This window comes from Acomys russatus, chromosome 10 (assembly GCF_903995435.1).
Source record: "Acomys russatus chromosome 10, mAcoRus1.1, whole genome shotgun sequence".
Lineage (NCBI taxonomy): Eukaryota > Metazoa > Chordata > Mammalia > Rodentia > Muridae > Acomys > Acomys russatus.
Window position 1 is genome coordinate 13706418 of NC_067146.1, and position 19947 is coordinate 13726364.

The 19947-nt window shown below is 51.5% G+C and overlaps 1 protein-coding gene across 1 annotated transcript in view; it reads right to left on the minus strand.

Moving 5' to 3' along the window:
• Window positions 1–18674: 18674 nt before the first annotated feature.
• Window positions 18675–19947, minus strand: part of Snd1 (staphylococcal nuclease and tudor domain containing 1) — a 413057-nt gene continuing 411784 nt past the window's right edge. The window contains exons 23-24 of the mRNA XM_051151835.1: window positions 19080–19124; window positions 18675–18960 (exon numbers count right to left, since the gene is read on the minus strand). Of these exons, the coding sequence (XP_051007792.1) occupies window positions 18895–18960; window positions 19080–19124 (111 nt within the window). The 3' untranslated portion in view covers window positions 18675–18894. The remainder of the gene's footprint in view (window positions 18961–19079; window positions 19125–19947) is intronic.

The window sequence follows — 19947 nt, forward strand, 5'->3', positions numbered from 1 at the left end:
ACTGGGAAGCCTGGCCCCTACCTGGCACCCATCTCCCTGGGACACCCCCTGCCTCTCCACTGGGAAGCCCGGCCCCTACCTGGCACCTGTCTCCCTGGGACACTCCTGCCTCTCCCGTCCTCTCTCTTGCTCTACACAGATCTAGCAGTACCAGCTCATCCCTTAGGCTTGGTTTTCTCAGTTTTCCAGGTGATAGGAGCTAATCTGCCAGACAAACAAACACAAATCCGCCTGGGAGCTAATGACGGAAACTGTTGAGACAGCCAACCACACAGGGGCGGAGGGGCGCATATTTGCATTTTCAAGCAGAGAGGAATTGATGTCGGTGGGAATTCTCAACCCAAAGAGCTACGCTTTTGACATAAGGACCTTTATCATGGCTCTGGACCTCATCTCCGGTGTGTTGCTTCCATCCCCAAAGTGTACAGGTGTGTGCACACATCACACCCCCAGCCCATGCACACACATATGCACTCACACGGGGAGCCTGTTGGGGAGCCAGAGCCAGCCAGTCCAGGAAGTCTCTTCCCCTGTATACCTGGGGCCAGCAGCATCTGTGGAACCTCACCCAGGAACGAGTCCCCCATGGACCAGCATTTCAAACAGGTGGGGACACACACACACACACACACACACACACACACTGAGGGATTTATTTACTAGCAGTTCTTCTTATTTACAGGCTAAAATGACAGTGACATCCTTTACAAGGTCTCGTGGAGGGAGATTTGACGCGATGGGAATCCAGTACTCCTGAGCCCACCTCTCTTAGCATTTCTTTCTATTGAGGAGAGGTAGCTTGTCTCAGTCCACTGCCATCCCCTCCCGTTCTTCTCCTTGGTGGACCTTTGTTGTTCTTAGACAAGGTCTCACTTTTGAATATGAAAAATAAAGTATGAATTATGAGATATAATAAATGTGCCACACAAAAGATATGAGATGGAGGGGTCTATTATATGAGTGTAGAGGGAGAAGGAAGGGGGACGAGAGAGAGAGAGAGAGAGAGAGAGACAGAGACAGAGACAGAGACAAAGGAAGAGAGATAGAGAGAGACAGGTAAGAGAGCAAGAGAATAAGAGAGAGGTTTGTCCTTTTATATACTGGGTAGCTGACCTACCTAGTGGCAGACAGGTAATGATGTCATAACTTGCTGGGCAGACTGGGGGCAATATGCTAACACTCATATAGCCAAGGCTAGCCTCAAACTTGCTGTGTAGCCCAGGCTGGCCTTGGACTTGTCATTTTCCTGCGGCTGCTCCCCAGCTCCCTCTCTTATTTATTTATTAATGTATTGATTTTTCAAGACAAGATTTCTCTGTTTAGCTCTGGCTGTCCTGGACTCATTTTGTAGACCAGGCTGGCCTCGAACTCACAGCAATCCACCTGCCTCCGCCATCCGTGTGCTGGGATTAAAGACGTGTGTCACCAAGCCTGGCAGCTCCTTCTCTTAAAGTCAACTTCTCTAAAGTGTTTGGGTTTGTATGGGCACCTGCAAAATGGTGTGTATGGGCTTTTTCATCTACTTGCTACTCGGGGCTGCTTTGAACTCTTCCACATACCCCGAAGAGCAATTTCCCTCCCTCGGTGCAGAGCCTGCTGTGTTTTGCATCTCATCCTGACTAGTCTCCTAGGCCTCCCCCACCACCACCACAAGGAACAGTGCCACAGCTGCCTCAGAGCCAACCCCTTATGCGAGTGTTCATGAAGGTTCCTTCAAAGCACTTGCAACAAGCAGAAATAGCTACAGGGTTGTCCTGGCTCATGTTGGCCTCAGCACAGCTACTTCCTGGAGAGCGGTTGCTTTGGTCAAACGCCCCACCTGCACTGCTGCGTAGCTTGTCTCTGTAATAGAATACCTAGAGGGACACGTTAGATGAGGAAGGATTTGTTTGGCTTGGGGCTCAGGGGACACAGCCGACAGTGGGGCTGAAGGCATGGTGGCAGGTAGATCATGGCTATGCGAAACAGAGTGTGGAGTGCTTGGTTACATTGTGCCAGCAGGCCCGGGGCAGTCAGCAACTCTCAAGCCTTAGAGGCATAGTTAGGCAGTATGTCTAGAAGGTTCTACAGGCTCTCAAAAAAAAAAAAAAAAAAAAATGTGTTCAGACATGTGAGTCTGGAGGGGACACAACACACACAAAACTCAGTAACTACCTCCAGGATTCCTCTCTATGTGGCCACGCGGGCTCCCTGGTCATGAAACACAATGTCTTCTTATACTGTGGAAGTTGACCCTGAGAGTAAGTTCTGGTGGGCCAAAGAAGGAGGAGGGGAAGCCTGTGAAGTTGGCCTGAAGGCATAAACGAGCATTGGCATGACAGCGGTTCCATTTTCAACAGATGGCCTTAAATCCACGGCTAGGCTGCTGCTGGGTTTCTTCTGTCTGCACCTGCTCCTCCCACTCCACTTGCTCCTCCCACCCTACCTGCTCCTCCCACCCTACCTGCTCCTCCCCACCCTACCTGCTCCTCCCACCCCACCTGCTCCTCCCACCCCACCTGCTCCTCCCACCCCACCTGCTCCTCCCACCCCACCTGCTCCTCCCACCCCACCTGCTCCTCCCACCCCACCTGTTCCTCCCACCCCACCTGCTCCTCCCATTCCATCTGTTCCTCCCACTCTAATTGTTCCTCCCACCCCACCTGTTCCTCCCACTCCACCTGCTCCTCCCACTCCATCTGTTCTTCCCACTCCACCTGCTCCTCCCACTCTACCTGTTCCTCCCACCCCACCTGCTCCTCCCACCCCACCTGCTCCTCCCACCCTACCTGCTCCTCCCACCCCACTTGCTCCTCTCACCCTACCTGTTCCTCCCACTTCAACTGTTCCTCCCACCCCACCTGTTCCTCCCACTCCACCTGATCTTCCCACTCCATCTGTTCTTCCCACTCCACCTGCTCCTTCCACTCCACCTGTTCCTCCCACCCCACCTGCTCCTCCCACCTCACCTGCTCCTCCCACTCCACTTGTTCCTCCCACCCCACCTGCTTCTCCCACCTCACCTGCTCCTCCCACTCCACCTGCTCCTCCCACCACTCCACCAGCTCCTCCCACTCCAACTGTTCCTCCCACCCCACCTGTTCCTCCCACTCCACCTGCTCTTCCCACTCCATCTGTTCTTCCCACCCCACCTGCTCCCTCCACCCCACCTGCTCCTCCCACCCCACCTGTTCCTCCCACTCCAACTGTTCCTCCCACTCCACCTGCTCCTCCCACTCCATCTGTTCTTCCCACTCCACCTGCTCCTCCCACCCTACCTGTTCCTCCCACTCCACCTGCTCTTCCCACCCCACCTGTTCCTCCCACCCCACCTGCTCCTCCCACTCCACCTGTTCTTCCCACCCCACCTGTTCCTCCCACTCCACCTGTTCCTCCCACCCCACCTGCTCCTCCCACCTCACCTGCTCCTCCCACTCCACCTGTTCCTCCCACTCCACCTGTTCCTCCCACCCCACCTGCTTCTCCCACCCTCACCTGCTCCTCCCACTCCACCTGCTCCTCCCACCACTCCACCAGCTCCTCCCACTCCACCTGCTCCTCCCACCCCACCTGCTCCTCCTATCCCTCCACCTGCTCCTCCTGCTCTCCCTGTCACCCCTCCCCAGTCCTACTTCACCTGCTGAGCACTGCTCTCAGCACCCTTCAGGCTAACCTGTGTGGGATGCTCACTTGGTTTTCTGCTTGGTTGTAGCACTAGGGACAGGTGGAGGGTGAGGTGGGCATTTACCTGTCTGACTGCTCTGTCATCAAAGTGTCTCTTGATTCCTAGGCCTTGTTTTCTCAATTTTGTTATTTTGGGTTGTTTTGTTTGTTTGTTTGTTTCGTTTTGTTTTGGTGGCAGCAGTGCCTCTCGTCACTATAGGCGACTGCAACATGGTTTCCCTAAACTCTGCCCACATTCTTTTACTGAAGGGATGGTGTGACCAGTTCCCCGGGAGACCTGGCTGACGGCACAGTGCTGAGTATTTGAAGCAATGTTCAATCACTTCTTGGCATCTTGGCTATGATGGAGTGTTAAAAGGAGCATACAAAAATGATGGGCCAGTCAGGATGATACTGGAGCACAGAGCTAGCTCCTCCTCTGAGCCCATAGTCAAACAATATGCAGAGGCAGCTTCTGCTCCAAGCAACACTTAGCTTCATAGCACCTACTCTCTCACGTGTCTCCAGAGCCCAGAGCAGCCTTTTGGCCAGGACCACAATCCACGCTGCATTCAGATCTTAAATCTCCTCTACCAAAGACTGGATTCTGCTGCCTGCATCCTAGCAGTCACAGGATTGTCAGCTCGCCCTGGCTGTCCTGCAACGCACTCTGTGGACCAAGGCTGGCTTTGAACTCACAGAGTCAAAAAAAAAAAAAAAAAAAAAAAAAAAAAAAAAAAAAAAGCATCTCAACCAAGTTTGAACAGCCAGGTTCCTCTCTCAGTGTCTGGCCCGAAGCAGACTCTCAGAGGCCTTAGAGTGCATGCTGCATGCTGGCCCTATGGCATTTTCCCCGAGCCCACCAATTGTGAACGTTTACCTCGCTCTGACTTGCCTAGGCCCACAGTTTGTCCCACTTTTGGAAGGGACCAATGACAGATGCTGGAAGATGTAGTGCAGGGAACCTGGGGCCAGAGGTCTGACACTTTAATTGCATAATTATTTCCACAGCAACGTTAGTGCTGGGGAAGATGAGGCCTGCTGCCTGTAAGATGGATGGGATGAGGAAGAGTGAGTTATATTTTCCCAGATAAAAGCACCGATTGCCTATAAACTCTGATTTTGCCTGATGTAAAAGCCACTTTATTGCACATCCAGAAATTACTACCCGTATAAAAGCACATTATTGTGATGTAAAAATAGATTTTTATATAATTTTTTCATGCCACCACCTTGTAATTCCTCATTTCCAAGCACCCCGAGATTGCACTGAGGTTTATTTTTCTCTTTTAATTGTTTGCCATGGCATGCCAATTTATGGTGAGATATTCTGCCTAAGATCAGAGCAAGGATAAAACATAAATTTCGGCCATCACTTCTTGACAGGCAGGGTTCTGGGGCACACAAGAGGCCATCAAACAAAACCAGGTTCCATATGACGCCCCAGTCTGCGGCGTGGAGAGTTTCCATTTCATATTTATTTAAAGTCCTAAAATGGGTAGAAAGGGGAAGGGCCCGTTCCCTGTACACGTAATGCCCTATGGGGCGCATTACCCCTCACACCCTCCCTGGGCCCCTGCATGCTTGAATGCAGCCAAGGAAAGCTGGGCTCTGGTCTGTAGTTCTGAAGCTACCCTGGCCCGGCTAAGCATCCACTAGTCCCTCATTATATGGGACCACACATCCCATAGAAGCTTCTCTGCCAGCGCGTTGGTTTTTTCTTTGTCTTGGTCTCCTCTAAAGTTTAGAAGCCTACACAAGCTCTACCAGGGACACATGACTGTGTGGCCTCCCTTGTCAAAAGCTCTGCCCTGCCGTTAAGTGATGTTTGAATCCGCTCTGCTTTGAAAGGGAAGACTTCAAGAAGACGCTGGGGCTGGGCATGGTGGCGCGCGCCTTTAATCCCAGCACTGGGGAGGTAGAAGCAGGAGGATCGCTGTGAGTTCGAGGCCAGCCTGGTCTACAAAGTGAATCTAGGACAGCCACGGCTACACAGAGAAACCCTGTCTTGAAAAACCAAACCAAACCAAAACAACCAAAACAAAACCCAAAACAAACAAACAAACAAACAACAACAACAACAAAAAGACTCTGGATGCCCCTGGTGTTGTGTTCTGCATGGGTCAGTCATGGAAACTTGACTGGGAATGAAGAAACAACAGACACACATATAGAGAAGCTGGTGTGTGTGCGCATGTGTGTGTGTGTGTGCGCGCGTGCTCTCACTCTGCTGGAGGGCACCCATTCCCACTCCAAACCCCAGAAACTCAGCACAAGAAGGAGGGTTTTAGGTGGGAGGTCTTTGTAGGGGAGAGTCTCTGCTTGCAAGCACTGAGAGAATAAGACTGTGGCGGATAGTTGATGAAAGAATGAGACTGTGGTGAATAGTTGATACACTGGTTTTAGCTGAAGATCAATCTTTAGTCAACAAACGTAGGGGATCAAAGAGGCTTTGCCATCTCATGTTGCCTTTTCCATGGGTCGGATCACTGAGGTGGTGTTGTTTGGTATATAGGTGCTCTGCCCGCATGTACACCTGCCGGCCAGAAGAGGGCACCAGATCTCATCATAGATGGTTGTGAGCCACCTTGTGGTTGCTGGGAATTGAACTTAGGACCTTTGCAAGAGCAGCTAGCGCTTTTAACCTCTGAGCCATCTGTTCCACCTCTGTATTTGGGGGGCGGGTCTTGACAGGGCTATGCCCGTGTCAACACTATGAATATGAGTTCACTCAGGACTCCATGCATGGCCCCACCCCCCCCCCCACTCCCCCCACCCCCCTTTCCAGAGAGTATCCTCCTATAAGGACCAAGCAGGGTTGCCTCCCTGTCTGTGTGGTTTTGAGGGTAGCAACTGAATGCAAGCAAGAGGCAAAACCAGGCAACTTCTTCTCATCCTGACAGAGTCCTTCCCTTCCAGCCATCCCCTTTCTTTCTTTTCTTTTTCTTTTTCTTTTTCTTTTTTTCTTTTCTTTTCTTTTCTTTTTCTTTTTTTTTTTTTGTTTTTTTGTTTTTTCTTTTTTTTTTTTTGTTTGTTTGTTTGTTTTAGTTTTAGTTTTTTCGAGACAGGGTTTCTGTGTAGCCTTGGCTGTCCTGGACTCACACTGTAGACCAGACTGGCCTTGAACTCACAGTGATCCACCTGCCTCTGCCTCCCAAGTGCTGGGATTAAAGGCATACGCCGCCACCGCTCGGCACCATCCCCTTTCTTAGTTTGCATCTGAGACCTACTCTCCGGTTCCAGATGCCGAGGCCACATCGGACCAACCGTGTGCTAACCAAAAGTGACTAGATAGTCAGCCTGTGCATGGGTCGCCCCTCCCCCATTGGCAATGCTGAGCGGACCGGTGAACACAGGGAGAAATGGGTGTGTGGATCGGTAGCCCTCAAACTTTAGCATGCCACAGAAACATCATCTGGGCTCCTCAGGCTTTTCTTGTAGAAGATCTGGAGTGGTCCCAGAACATGACGGTTGCTGCCTAGGAACCTGCGTGCTTCAAGGGCTGCTTGCTGACTTCAGGCACGCCTATTTGCCAGTTGGAAAGTGTTGTGTGCAGGGTAGACCAACCGGATGGCAATCTGGCTGCATCCCAGCTCTTGGGAAATGAGAACGGTTGGTAGAAATTCCCAGAGATTAAGCAAGATTAGTGCGGAGACCAGGAGCTATAAGAAGTCCGATTCTGTGGCCTGCTACTCCAGGGCCTGTCAGCTTTCACCTGGTTGCGGTGTTTTTGGACCTCAGATTGCCCTGGTCAGAATCCTGGAGCCCTTGGCACTCCTCAACCTTGTGGTGTGCGACATGCCTTTGTGAAAGGGGAGCAAGAGCCGAATGTCGTTGGGCCTCACAGCAGGAGATCCAGAGGTGGGTGGTGGAGGCCTCAGCCCTCGGAGGCGGGTGGGGGGGGGGGAAAGAGGGGGAGGGGCAGAACACATGTAGTCAGGGGTGAATGCTGAATCCCCACAGGTGCACAGCTAGCGGAGGCTGCGAGGCCCCTCTGGACCAGAACGTGGTCCCTGGCAGTTAGCCCAGGGTGCTGAAATCAGACTCCCATAGGCGGGGAGACACTGTAGGAGGAAGTGGTAGGATTCCAGGCCTGCCCTGTCACTAAGGATTCCAGGGATGTTGGCCAAGTTGCTTCCCCTACTACTCTGTCTATCTGTTGGGTTTGAGGCTTCAGGGACGTTAACTTCCGGGTCTGCAGCTCAGCGGAGACACTCTTGCACAGACTGTCAGTTATCCCCTCTTTTTACTCCCAAGCCAGCAGCGGGTGTCTTTAGAAGAGATTCATGACTCCCCTGTTTAGTGGCTCACTACAAGTAAGGCCTGCACAGGCCACCATCTGCCTAGCCTGGACCTCTAGGGGGCGCTGTCTCCCGAGCATGGGCGTGGTTGCTTGGCTTGGAATTGGGTCTGGGACCTTGGACCAGATTACACACCCTGTACCACAGCAGGCTGGTGGTGGGATGCAGGCATGTGACAGTGCCGCATGGGGAAGAACCCTGTGGATACAGCTATCTGATCAGTGGGGAACCTAACCAGTCCTAAATTTTGCCAGGCTCTGCAGCAGACAAGTCTAGTATTTGCCAAAAGGATTTGGGAAAGCATCAACCTGGATCAACACAGGGCCAAAGTAGCATGCCTTTCCAACACGTGAAGGCTAGCCACAGGCTTCCAGGCCACCTGGTGCAGATCAAATTCCTTCCTGGGTCTGGCGGAGAGGCGGGGGGAGAGGGGGGCAGGAGGGGGTTGACATCATGTCGGGGCACTTACTTCTCCTTTCTGCATCTGCCTGGACAAGTCACACTCACTCATTCATAATCACTTGCTGCTAATAGACACTGTTCTGGTAACAGGAATACATAAATTTTTTTAAAAAAGTGGTTCATCCTGTAGAATATTTATAAAACAAGCAAACAACAACAATCAAATAAAAAGCCAAACAGAAAACCAAAAACCAAAAGCAAACCCATGTCCCTTCTAGGAGCTGCTCATGGAGTGTTTAGTTCAGTTCAGGGCACAGAGACTTTTAGCGGTCACTGCCATTATGGTCACAGGAAGGCTTGCAACCATTAAGCTAGAATGTAGTTCTGCCACCACTCGGTGCTGTCCCTGGTTCCTGAGCAGCACAGCCCTCTCCCAGGTGAGACTGTCTTGCAAAGCCAGGCCTGTGTCTGACCTTACACCTTGATTTCTGGCTCTGTGTAGGGAGTTTTGTTTGCTCTCAGCCTCCAAACTCAGGCCTGACTGACTGACTGACTGACTCCCAGACTCCTCTACTGAGCCATTTCCTGCTTTTAGTTTCTGATCTGTTGGAGACCGAGAGGAGGACAACAACGCCTCCTAAGGTGTGGGGGGCGGGCCCTCCAAGTACCCTCTGAGTTTGATGCCAGTCTGGTCTACATAACGAGCTGCAGGCCAGGCAGGGCTACATGGTGAGCTGTGTCTCAAAAGCAAAACACCCCCCCAAATGAACAGCAATGAGACCCTTAGCCCTGTAGCATCCTTTCTGTATCAGTGTCTGTATCTTAACAAGTGCCCTCTCTCCAGTGACTCCCAAGCCGCTACAATGTGGGAAGCCGGTGTAGGGCCTGCTGGCTGGAGAGGCCTGCCCCCACCAGACAGAACGCCCGGTGCTTGAAGAGCTCAGCCACCTCTATGTTCAGGGCCTTCGTTCTTTTTGCTTCTTGTTGATTACTGATGGCCTACCTGCTGACAGGGCAAAAGCCTTGATGGGCTCAGCTATGGGTCCTGGGTGACCAGCACAGCGTAGGTGCTTATCCTGTGTTTTTTACCGAGCTGATCCTGGCAAACGCAAATGACAACAGTAACAGGCAGGGCAAGCGCTCTCTTGGTTGGCCAGCAGTGCTTTGAGATTACCAGCCCTCTATTTCATAAGGCCCTGTTCTGCTGTAGGATGCTGTGTGGTTTTTATTCTTTGGGGAGTACATATCCTATCCTTGTATGTATTTATTATTATGCATATGTGTGGCCATGGGTGCCACAGCATTTGTGTGGAGTCAGAGGATGACTTGCAGGAGTCAGTCTCCCTTATACCATGTGGGTCCTGGAGGCTGGACTCAAGTTCAGCTTGAGGCTAAGTGCCCTTACCCACTGAGTCTTCTCCCACCCACGGTGCAGTATTATGGCAGAATCCCGAAACCTCTGTCCGTGGACAAACAAAGACAAGGGCAGCAAATCCACGAGACCCACACGACTGTCCCCCTTTCCTGCGCTCTGCGTAGACATCAATAATTGATGACAGCTGACTTTCTGGCATGACCTTCCAGTCCCTTCTCACAGCACTCCAGGGAACCACTATCAATTGATCAGACATGGCATTGTTTGTGATCTTTGCCTCAGGACTCCCTGCCGGGAGCTGCCCTCCACAGATCAGTTCAGATGAGACAAGGCAGTCAGGCTAGAGCCTAGGGACGCCCATGGCTGCCCACCCCCACTAAAGTGCCTATTGTGTGTGAGTGCTGCTGCACCCAGGGGGAGGTCCTCACAAACAACCTTCCCCGGGGGTGAGTGCGGCTAGACTCATCTTTGCCACACAGGTCTCTCTATAGGTCAAGATTACACATGTAGTTCAGTATAGGCCTCCGGTAGCTTCCTCTATCCACACCGACTCTCTTCTCACGGGCTGTGTGTACCCTCACTGAGGCACGAACCTCTGCATGTCTGCTGTCCTGTCACACGGCAATGCTTCCAACCATCGTGAACTGTGGTGTCTCTCGGCCCCCAGAGTTTTTGAGAACACCGGAGAGCACAAGGTGTCCTTATGTGCGTGTCAACATTTTCTGCCTGGCATGGAACCTCAGTTTGTGCCTGGTGGGCTCCCTTTATATAACCGGAAGGCCATGCCAGAAAGACAGCTGCCAACAGTTATTGATGTCTACCCAGAATGTAGGAAGGGGGGCAGTCACATGGGTCCCTTATATTTGCTGTCCTTAGATATGTCCTTTTCATAGCCAATGAGGCCTGTGTGTGTGCTGGGGCTGAGGTAGGAGTGTAGCTTCCCGAATTAGGGCTTTCTTAGAAATGACACCTGCGCCTGAGAGGGTTCATCAGGTGCAGGTGACCAGGGCTGCTAATGAGAATGGCAGTTCAAGACACAGCCAGCCTTGTAGCAGCTTACCCTTTTGCCTCCTGCGTCCAGATTTTAGGCCCCAAGGAAGATGTCCTTGGGTGGGTTCTGAGTGGTTAGCATCTCTTTCTGCCAAGCAGAGTATGGTGAGTGTTCTCAAGGACTCTGCTGTCCCTTGGGAACCTGGACTGTGCCTGGTAGTTCCAGACCAGCTAGTCTCAGTGGCTCAGCCAAGCAGCCTTGTTTCCTGACACTCTGCATCCCATCTGGCTTCGGCCACATGGTGCTGTCTGGCTGTCAGGAGCAGGGGTCTGCTCCCATGAGTTTGGATTTCATAACATCATTAGTTCCTCTCACTGGACAGTTCAGGGCTGTTTCACCACCCGCTCCCACCCCTGCCCCCACCCCCTGTCCCCCGCAAGCCAGGGACCGGTCACCTGGGTATAAGCACGGAGGCCCACACTGTTTTCTTCAGCTCTGAATTTGTGCTGGTTGCTTTGCACAGGAACCAGCCCCGATGTCTCATCAAATTCTTTTAGGTGTGTGTGTATGTACTCATCAGGTAACTTGCAGGGGTTTGTTCCCTGCTTATTCCACATGGGTCCTGGAGATGGAACTCAGGATGCCACGTGTGGTGGCAAGCAATCATCCTTTCCCACTGAGCCATCTGGCCCACACCTAAGAGTTTGTCTTCAGCCTCAGAGAGGAAGGTTAACTGGGGTAAAGGTCCTCAGCTATACATGGCATGCAGAACACAGTCCCGTCTGTCATTAAGAGCAGTGTCCTCCAGCACCACCTTGCAAAGCTCCTTGAGGCAAATCTCATTTACAAGTTCTCAACTAGCATGAACACACATAGCCTGGCTGACATCTATCTGGATCAGTCTCTGTCTGCGGCCCGAGGCTCAGTAAGACATTCTTTGAAACTCAGCTTCTTTGACCACTTGCTGTAGTACAGGCTGGAGAGGGCGGCCTGAAAGGAGGCTGCTGCAGTGTGGTTTCTGTGGTGAGACACTCCCGACCGCGACGGAGCTTAGCATATGTACACACAGCAAGGCCAAACATATTTACCACTTACATTAACAATAACTTTGGACTGTTCTCCTCCCCATAATTGAGAATAGGACATGTTGATGAGACAGTGTCAGTCCCCTGGGCCACATTCCTCTGGCCCACATCTATAGTATGTGGCTGGCTGAGGGAGAAGGCCTGTTTGCTAGATCCCAGCAAATCAGATGGCGCCTATGGATTGAGATCGCCTACTTACTGGTGTGAATCAACAGCACCACTTCCTGGTACAGTCACTGTGGAGCCTGGATGATGGATCTGCACTGACAGGGCCCACTGACAGCTCTGTGAGGCTGAGGGCCCCTCCCCCCTTATCCAGGGTCAGTTCCAGCCCTGGGCTCCCGGGCTGTGGCAAAGTTCCCATAGGGTTGTTTCAGGGGGAAATGTCTCTATTTAAATAAAGACTGACTTCCACAACATTTGAATGTGACCAAGGCTGAAAATCTTGACGGGAGCTGCTGGGATGCACTTCCTATGGGTTGATGGGCCACGGTATCTTCCGAAGTACAGAATTGTTGAAACCCATAAGATATAGACTTAAGATCTGTAAGCCCAGAACTACACTGCAACCTGAGGAGGGAGTAGGAGTGTGCAAGCCTTCCAGCACCCCCTAACATGGTTTTCTCCTGGTTGTGGCCACAGTGCACTGGGCTGTGGGCAGCGTTCTCCAAGGAGAGCGCCCTTTCAGGGCTACACTTCATCAGCTACTGCTGGGCCAAGCCCCCTTCCCCTTGAAAGCTGCCAGAGCTCCTCAGAAGCACTCCTTCCACCCCCATCTCCCAGCAAGCCTCCCTTCCTTTGAACTCCCACACAGCACGGACACGTATGATGTGTGTGGGCTTGCCAGACTGACAGGTGGTTTCCAGTCTTCCCAGCATCTTTCTTTTCTCCTCTGCTTTCTTCAGTTTATTATCCATGGGTAGGCCTCTAAATGCTCCCAAGTGGTGTCACAGTCTTGGTCCAAACATGGCCTTAAGTGCTGCCTTTCAATCCCAAAGACATTGCCATTTGGACAGCACGTGTCTAAGCAACGCACCATAAAATAAATAAATAAATAAATAAATAAATAAATAAATAAATAATGATGCTAAATGTGATGAAGACCTCTGAACGTACTTTACTCAACATAGCAAAGATTTCTCCATGGCGCCACATGGCCATGGCTGTGGGTGCCCATCTTTTTGTTGTTGGGAACAAGGCGATAATGCCCATTCTTGCGTGACTCTTAACGAGGGAACTTCTGGGCCATCAGTGTCACCTTGAGGTAGTGCTTGCTCACCCACCTCACATCAGCCTTCCCTCATCTGCTCCCCCCTCCCGGGGAACCCGATGAAACTAGGGACCTCTTGTCCCTAGCCCTTAGAACAGTCCCTGCCTGCAACTAGCAGCACAGGAGATGCTAAGTGCATAGGCAGACTCACTCCCATCTCAGAGGAAAACCCCCTAAGACTCTGCTACTGGCAGGCAGCAAAAACAGCTGCGGTCTTTACACGTGCTGGTTTCTGCAACAGCTCCATACAAGCTGTAGGTGCTCTGATCATGCTATACACTGTTTGAGGGCTTCAGGCCTGCAGCAGGAAGAATTGCCTCCTTTGTATACAGACAAGGGCACCCCAGCAGTCCCAACTGAGCAAGGACCCCAGTTCACCCTGCAGGTCCCTGGGGGTGGGGTGGGGGTCAAGCTTGCTGAGATGGACAGCTACCAAAGGTGAGAGCCATGGTATAGAGGGAAAAAATTCACAGGCCTGGGGCCAGGAGAGCTACTTTCTATTCCTGGGCCTGCCATTAACAAGCTGGGTGACCTTGGACAAGTCACTTTGTCTCTTTTCTCATCTTGTAAAATGAGCCTGGACAGTGATGGCTAATGCTTGAACTTGAGAACTCATGAGAACCACGGGGGAAGCACGTTAAAAGTATTTTCCCAGGTCTTATGCCCCCACAGCTTGGGGCTGCAGTCCAGAGTGAAATGGGATCAGTACAATATTTGTATGATAATAAATTAAAAAACTGAGCCTCAGAAGCACTTGCCTACGGTTAAAAAATTCAATAGTGCTGCCCCCTCCCCTCCCCTCCCCATAGCTGATATCTACAGGCAACCTGTTTTAATCATGCTTTTCATCTTCTGGGGGCTACCATCTTATTGCGTAACAACATGCAGGCCCTTGTTTCATCAGCTTCCAACACTGCCCCATTGTCTTCTTGCTCTGATGAGGACTTAGCTCTTTTGCCCTACCCCCACTCCTGATATAGTTCTGGCGCTACTTTTGGCAGCTGTATTTTAATAAGGGCCCTAAGTGGTTCTGATACAGTGGGTCTGCCAGCCATGCTTTGAAGAGTAGCTGCCCTGGGAGACTATGCAGTAGACACACATGCTCTTTCATGCATCTTAACTGCAGGCTTCTTCCATTTCCTTAAAAATTGTTTTTCCTTTTTGCAGTGCTGGGGTTTGAACCAGGGCTCTCGCCATGCCAGGTGAGCAATGCTCCGCTGAACTACACACCCAGCTCTGACCCCTGATTCTGCTTGGCTTCTACATCTGCTGGTTGTGGGCACCACATTGCTCGGGCTGGGTGAGGTGTGGGACTATCCTGCTCCTCATTCTGCTGCCTCTTCAGTTGTCACCAGCCCTTTGGGTGCTGATGTTGAGGTCTCTGCTTTAGGGACCGGTGGTGCGGCCATGGCCCCGGCAGACAGCTGAGTTCTGCCTTCACTGTAACAACCAAGTGTGGTGTATCCAGGAAACCCACTCAAAGGAGAACGTAAACACAGATGCTTATGTCACGTTGTGGGTCTAAAATGTACCAAGCCAAAGATGTTGGCATACAGCAATCAAAACAATGGGAGCCCGCTAAATGAAAACATCCCAATCAGGTGAAACTGAAAGGCAGAAGCACAAAAAGGGGAAAGCCCATCCATCATAGAGGGGTCACCCATGGGTGGCTGGAATGGGAGGAGCTGCTGACGGCTTCTAGCCAAGTGTGGTGCTGTTCCTGTGGCTCTGTTCATGCGTCAAGTGGTGCCCTTCTAACCAGTGAACGTTTCTGGATATGTTCTTTATGTGTGTTGCCTGCTAAACAGGGACGGAACAATACCGAGCAGCTGCCCATCCACCCTCCTAACGTCCATCGCTATCCATTCACACAGGCGCTTCCCTGGGACTGCTCAGGTAGGCAGGGAAGCCCTTGCTGGTGTGGGCTGGGAGGTGGGGGAGGCTTGGGTACAGCTGGAACTGAAGCGTGGAGCTGCTGCAGGTCTCCTGGACTTTAGAACCCCAGCGTGGCAAGCCTGCAGCCTGCTGGGACAAAGCAGGGGCTAAGCACGAGACCCAAGCATCGTCCCCAGGAAGGATGACAAGACACAGAGGACCAAGACTCACGTGCCATCTTCTCCACCTGCTAGTCATCCGGGTAGAGGGTGGTGTATGGGCCCCCAGTCCGCCTCCCCCAGGCTGCTGGCCAACCTAGTGTAAATATTATTATACTCCCACGCATCCGAGGGACGTTAATTATTAAAACACATGCCACCCAGGGTAGTGCACTGTAATTAGGTTCAAATTAAATTAGCATCCTCTTGTAATTAGGACATCAATAACCACTCTTGAGGCTGCGGCTCTCTGGCCCCTCCCTATTGCTTCCCAACATGGGCTAATGCAGGAAAGAGGTCCATTTGACTAACTCTCCCCAGGATGTAGAAATAATCAAACCAATAAATAATGCGAGGCAGTCATGTGAGCCCTTTCCGCCACTGCCTGTCTTCTCTGCTGCTCCTATGCACAGCAAAGAAAAGATGGTGGCCACCGAGAAGGGCCAGTATCTCCCTGTTGGCCACTAAGCCGCAGAGTTCTAGGAACTCCCAGTACAGAGAGGAGCATGCTGTGCTTACCATCTGTCAGACCAGCTTTCTCCTCTTCCCCTGCTAAATCTAACTATTTGGGCCAGGGGCTTAGACCCTTGAAACTTCAGAGAACTACTGGGCTTTGTTCTTGGATGGCGTGCGCTGCCTCCTTGCCTAGCCTAGGCCCTGGAGGGCCTCAAAATAGCCCTGACACTTGCTGGACTTTGTGTAGCAAAGGCAGGAAGGGAGTGAGCAACTGAGGACATAACTGGAAAGGCACAGTGAAGGTGCAGAATCCATGGTTCCAAACCCAAAGAGCAAGTCTAGAAGTCCAGATGCCCTGGTGGCTCCTCTGGTGCTTCTGCTTGCGCGCATTGATGCTGGACCAGCATGGACGGACACAGGACATGCCAGTGCTCTCACACACAAGTGTCTCCTACAATCCTATACCCTTACCACGGGGCCTGCTTCACTCTGGTCTCAGAAGTCTCCTCAGCAGCTCAACAGACGTGGTAGAGAGAGGCACAGCAGGCAGGAGCCTGCAGCAGAGCCTGCCCACCTGGTGACTGCTCTGACCTTTGTCTAAACCAGCCTTGGAAGAGAAAGGAAATAAGAAGTGGGAAGGCTCAGGCATAATTTCCACTGGAAAACTAAGGAAGGCTTATCCTTGGGTGCAGCTGTAACCAAGGCAACTGTTACGACAGGGAGATGATTTCAGACCCTTCTACAAAGAGTGGGTTGGCATTTTGCCCCTCTGCCGACTGCACTCATTGTGAATGCACAGTGCCCTGCCTTGTGGGCTTTACTAGGAGCACTGCAGAGGCAAAGAAATGAGTGAGCTGGGCATTCTCTTTTCTACGGACCAATGCAAAGTGAAGCCACGGTAAAAGTATGAGTGCCTACTGGGAGCAATGGTGCCTCTAGGAGTGAGGTGACAGGGCCATATCTGGTGGCTTGGCACCCCCCCCCCCCCAGGGCTGCAGAGTCCCGTGGATGCTGTTCCCTCGACTGTAAATGGGCTGAGTCAAGGAGTGCAGGTGTTCTGAGCAGCCCTGAAGGGCTCAAGAGAGGAAGCAAGCACAGGGTTCTTAGAGCTGAACTTGCTCCATGTTTTTTCCTAACCTTGCTTCTCTTGTTCAAAGATGTATTATTGTTTTTCAAGACAGGCTTTCTCTGTGTAGCCCTGGCTGTCCTGGAACTTGTAGACCAGGCTGGCCTCGAACTCAGAGATCCACCTGCCTCTTCCTGCAGAGTGCTGGGGACTAAAGGTGTGTGCCACCACCACCCAGCTCAAAGATGAATTATTTTGAATTGTGTGTATGTTTGTGTGGGGGTACATCCATCACAGTGCAGGTGGCCTTGGAAGCCAGAGGCACCTGAACTTCCTGGAGCTGGAGTTTACAGACAGCTGTGAGCGGGGTGACCTGAGTGTTGGGAACTGAACTCAGATCCTCTGGAAGAACAGTGCGAGCTTTTAATTGCTGAGACATCTCTCCAGCAGTTCCTCCTTGGTTCTTGCCTCTCATCTTACACAGGTACCCTGAGATCATGAGAAACACTTCCATCTAAAGATGTGTCCTGAACATGAAGCCTGCCCACTGTGTTTGGATGGGACCTTTGGCTTACAAAGGAGAGCCAGCCTACTTTCACTGGTGTCTCACACTTAGGCCAAGGCAGCTTTGGGGTATCATCCTGGGTCAGAAAGGCGGAAGGTCATACCATCAGATTTCCTCAAAATATGTGTCCAGGAGGGGCAGGTCCACATGGATGAGATGGGTGGTTAGTGTCCAGGGTCTTGTTCTTTGGTCTTTGCCCATCCCTCAGAACTACCTGCAAGCGATGGACTTTTCACTGCCACCACAGGACCTCTCTAAGCCTCTCCCAGTCCACAGTTATGGAGTACGAGTGGCTTGGCCTTAAAGATTCTGAGACCACTTACTAGAGCTAGAGCTAGCTCACAGCAACAGGCCTTCCTCACTAGGTCTGGGATCCCTCTCAGAGGTGCCTGCTATTTCAGCCCTATTGTCTAAGGGATTGTCTGTATGTCTCTCTCTCTCTCTCTCTCTCTCTCTCTCTCTGTATGTGTTTATGTATGTGTGTGTGTGTGTATGTGTGTGTGTATGTATGTGTGTGTGTATATATGTGTGTATGTATGTGTGTATGTATGTGTGTGTGTATGTGTGTGTGTATGTATGTATGTATCTATCTATCTATCTATCTAAATGGTATTGGAGATTGAAGCTAGGGCCTCATGTATGCTAGGAAAGCAACTATACCATGAAGCTATAGGCCCAGTCATTTTTAAACTTTTTACTTTTGAAACAAGGTCTAGGTTGCTCAGGCTGACCTTGAGCGTACTCTAATCCAGGCTGGACTTAAATTCATGGTCTCCCTGCCTCAGACTCCTGAACTACCAGGCCCACATTGCTCTTAATCCAATGTAAGCTCATAGCAGGAACTGGGGGTCCTCACTGGATTTCCTTTGGGGTCCTTGCTGGGCTCATGCTGTGGACAAGGCTGAGAGGCACTGAGTGCTTTGGCCCGCTGCTCGAATGCACACATCCTAGAGGACAGCCACAGGCAGCGAGTCGAAGAAGATGTCTGCTCTCCTGCAGAATGGCTGTGGCATCTGCCAGGCCTCAGGGCTGCCTGAACGCCACGAGCAGCCTTGCTTTTAGGGACTGTCAGCATCCTTCCTCCTGGCTGGGGATAAGAACCCTTCTGGCTCTACCATGACAGTAAGGGCTGCAGACAGCAGGTACTATTTTATTGGGTCTCAAAAGCTTTAAATACAGAACAGGCTGGTGTGTGTGTGTTGGGGGTAGGGGGCCGATGTGGACACATTGGAATTTGAGAATTAACATATCAGAAGTCACATAATCAACAGTTGGACAGAGTTCTGGAAGAAGGGTGGTCTTGGGTAGAGGTGGGTGTCAGCTGATAGCTGCCTCTGTGTCACAATTATACCCTTCACTAAGACAGTCTTTCATGGTTCTTTCCTGATTTGAAGGCAATTTAAAAAATAAACCCCATACACCCCCAAATAAAAATATGAAATCATCTGGGAGAGACTGGATGGCAGTGCCGCTGTGACGGTCTGCCCCCAGCAAACCTCGGACTCCCCACCCCCAGCTCCAATGCTACCAACCACACAGGAGGTTTCTGCACACTGAAGCAAAGCTGGACCCAATCTATGTTCCCCCAACCAGACATCCTGGCAGAAGGGAGAGGGTCTGGCATCAGCGGTGCTGGGCACAGTCCTCCTTAGCGGCTGTAGCCAAACTCATCAGCATCATCAGCTCGGAAGTCTCCATAGCGCCACAGGTTCAGCTGTGAGAGGGAGGGAGACAGAACAACATGACTCTTCAGGGATGTGTGGCCCCATGGGAGCCACAGGCCACACCTCTCAAACTCAAACCTCCAGAGACCCCAGGCAAGAACTCACTCACCCTGGCACTCTTGGCTGACTCCTGGGCGTTCAGGTATTCTGTGATCTGAGGGACACAAGAGGATGGGAGGCGGTCAAGATGGAGGTATGCCTGAATGAGTAGCCAGAAGCAACTAAAACTGCTGCTGCACGTCAGTGGCCCCTCTAAAGCAGCCTAGTACTCAGAGCAAACTGCCTTGCTCTCTGGGATTGCTCCACTTTGCACTGTCTATCCATGCGCCTAGTCTCTTCCCTTCATGTTGACCTGGATATTTATCCTACCCCCCAAGTCTCTGATAAAATACCGCCTTCTTCGCGCCACAATGCTACCATGACCCTCTATTTAAAAGTAGTCACTGCACCCCTGATCCTCTAGATCTGTTTTCTCCTTTCTACCACAGTTATCATCCTGTGACATTTTATTCAATTCAATTATGTTCACTGTCTCATGCAGGAATGAATATGAGACCCACAAAGTTAGGGTACGTCTGCCCATTCTCATTACCGATGGTGGGCAAGAGTGAACCTGTGGAAGGTGTTCATCTTCCTGAGGTGGGCACATCAAACACATTATGAACAGCTTCATGTGAGGACACTCACATTCAAGATAGCCAATGCTTCTGACACACAAACAAACACGGCACTGTGTGAGCATCTGGAGTGGGGAACAGAAGGCCTGGAAAGGGGACCAGTGGACCGAGTGGAGAGGTGAAAAAGGAGAAGCTGGCGCTCACAGACCATGTTTCTCATCGGGGAAGAAGTGGGTGCCACCTGTTTGTTGTCCAGTCAGGTCCAGCCTGAGAGCTATGGAGCTGTGTATCCTGTAAGCGCATGTATCTAGAAGGTTCATAAATTTGTGTCAGCTGGCGGGGGGGGGGGGGGGGGAGCGG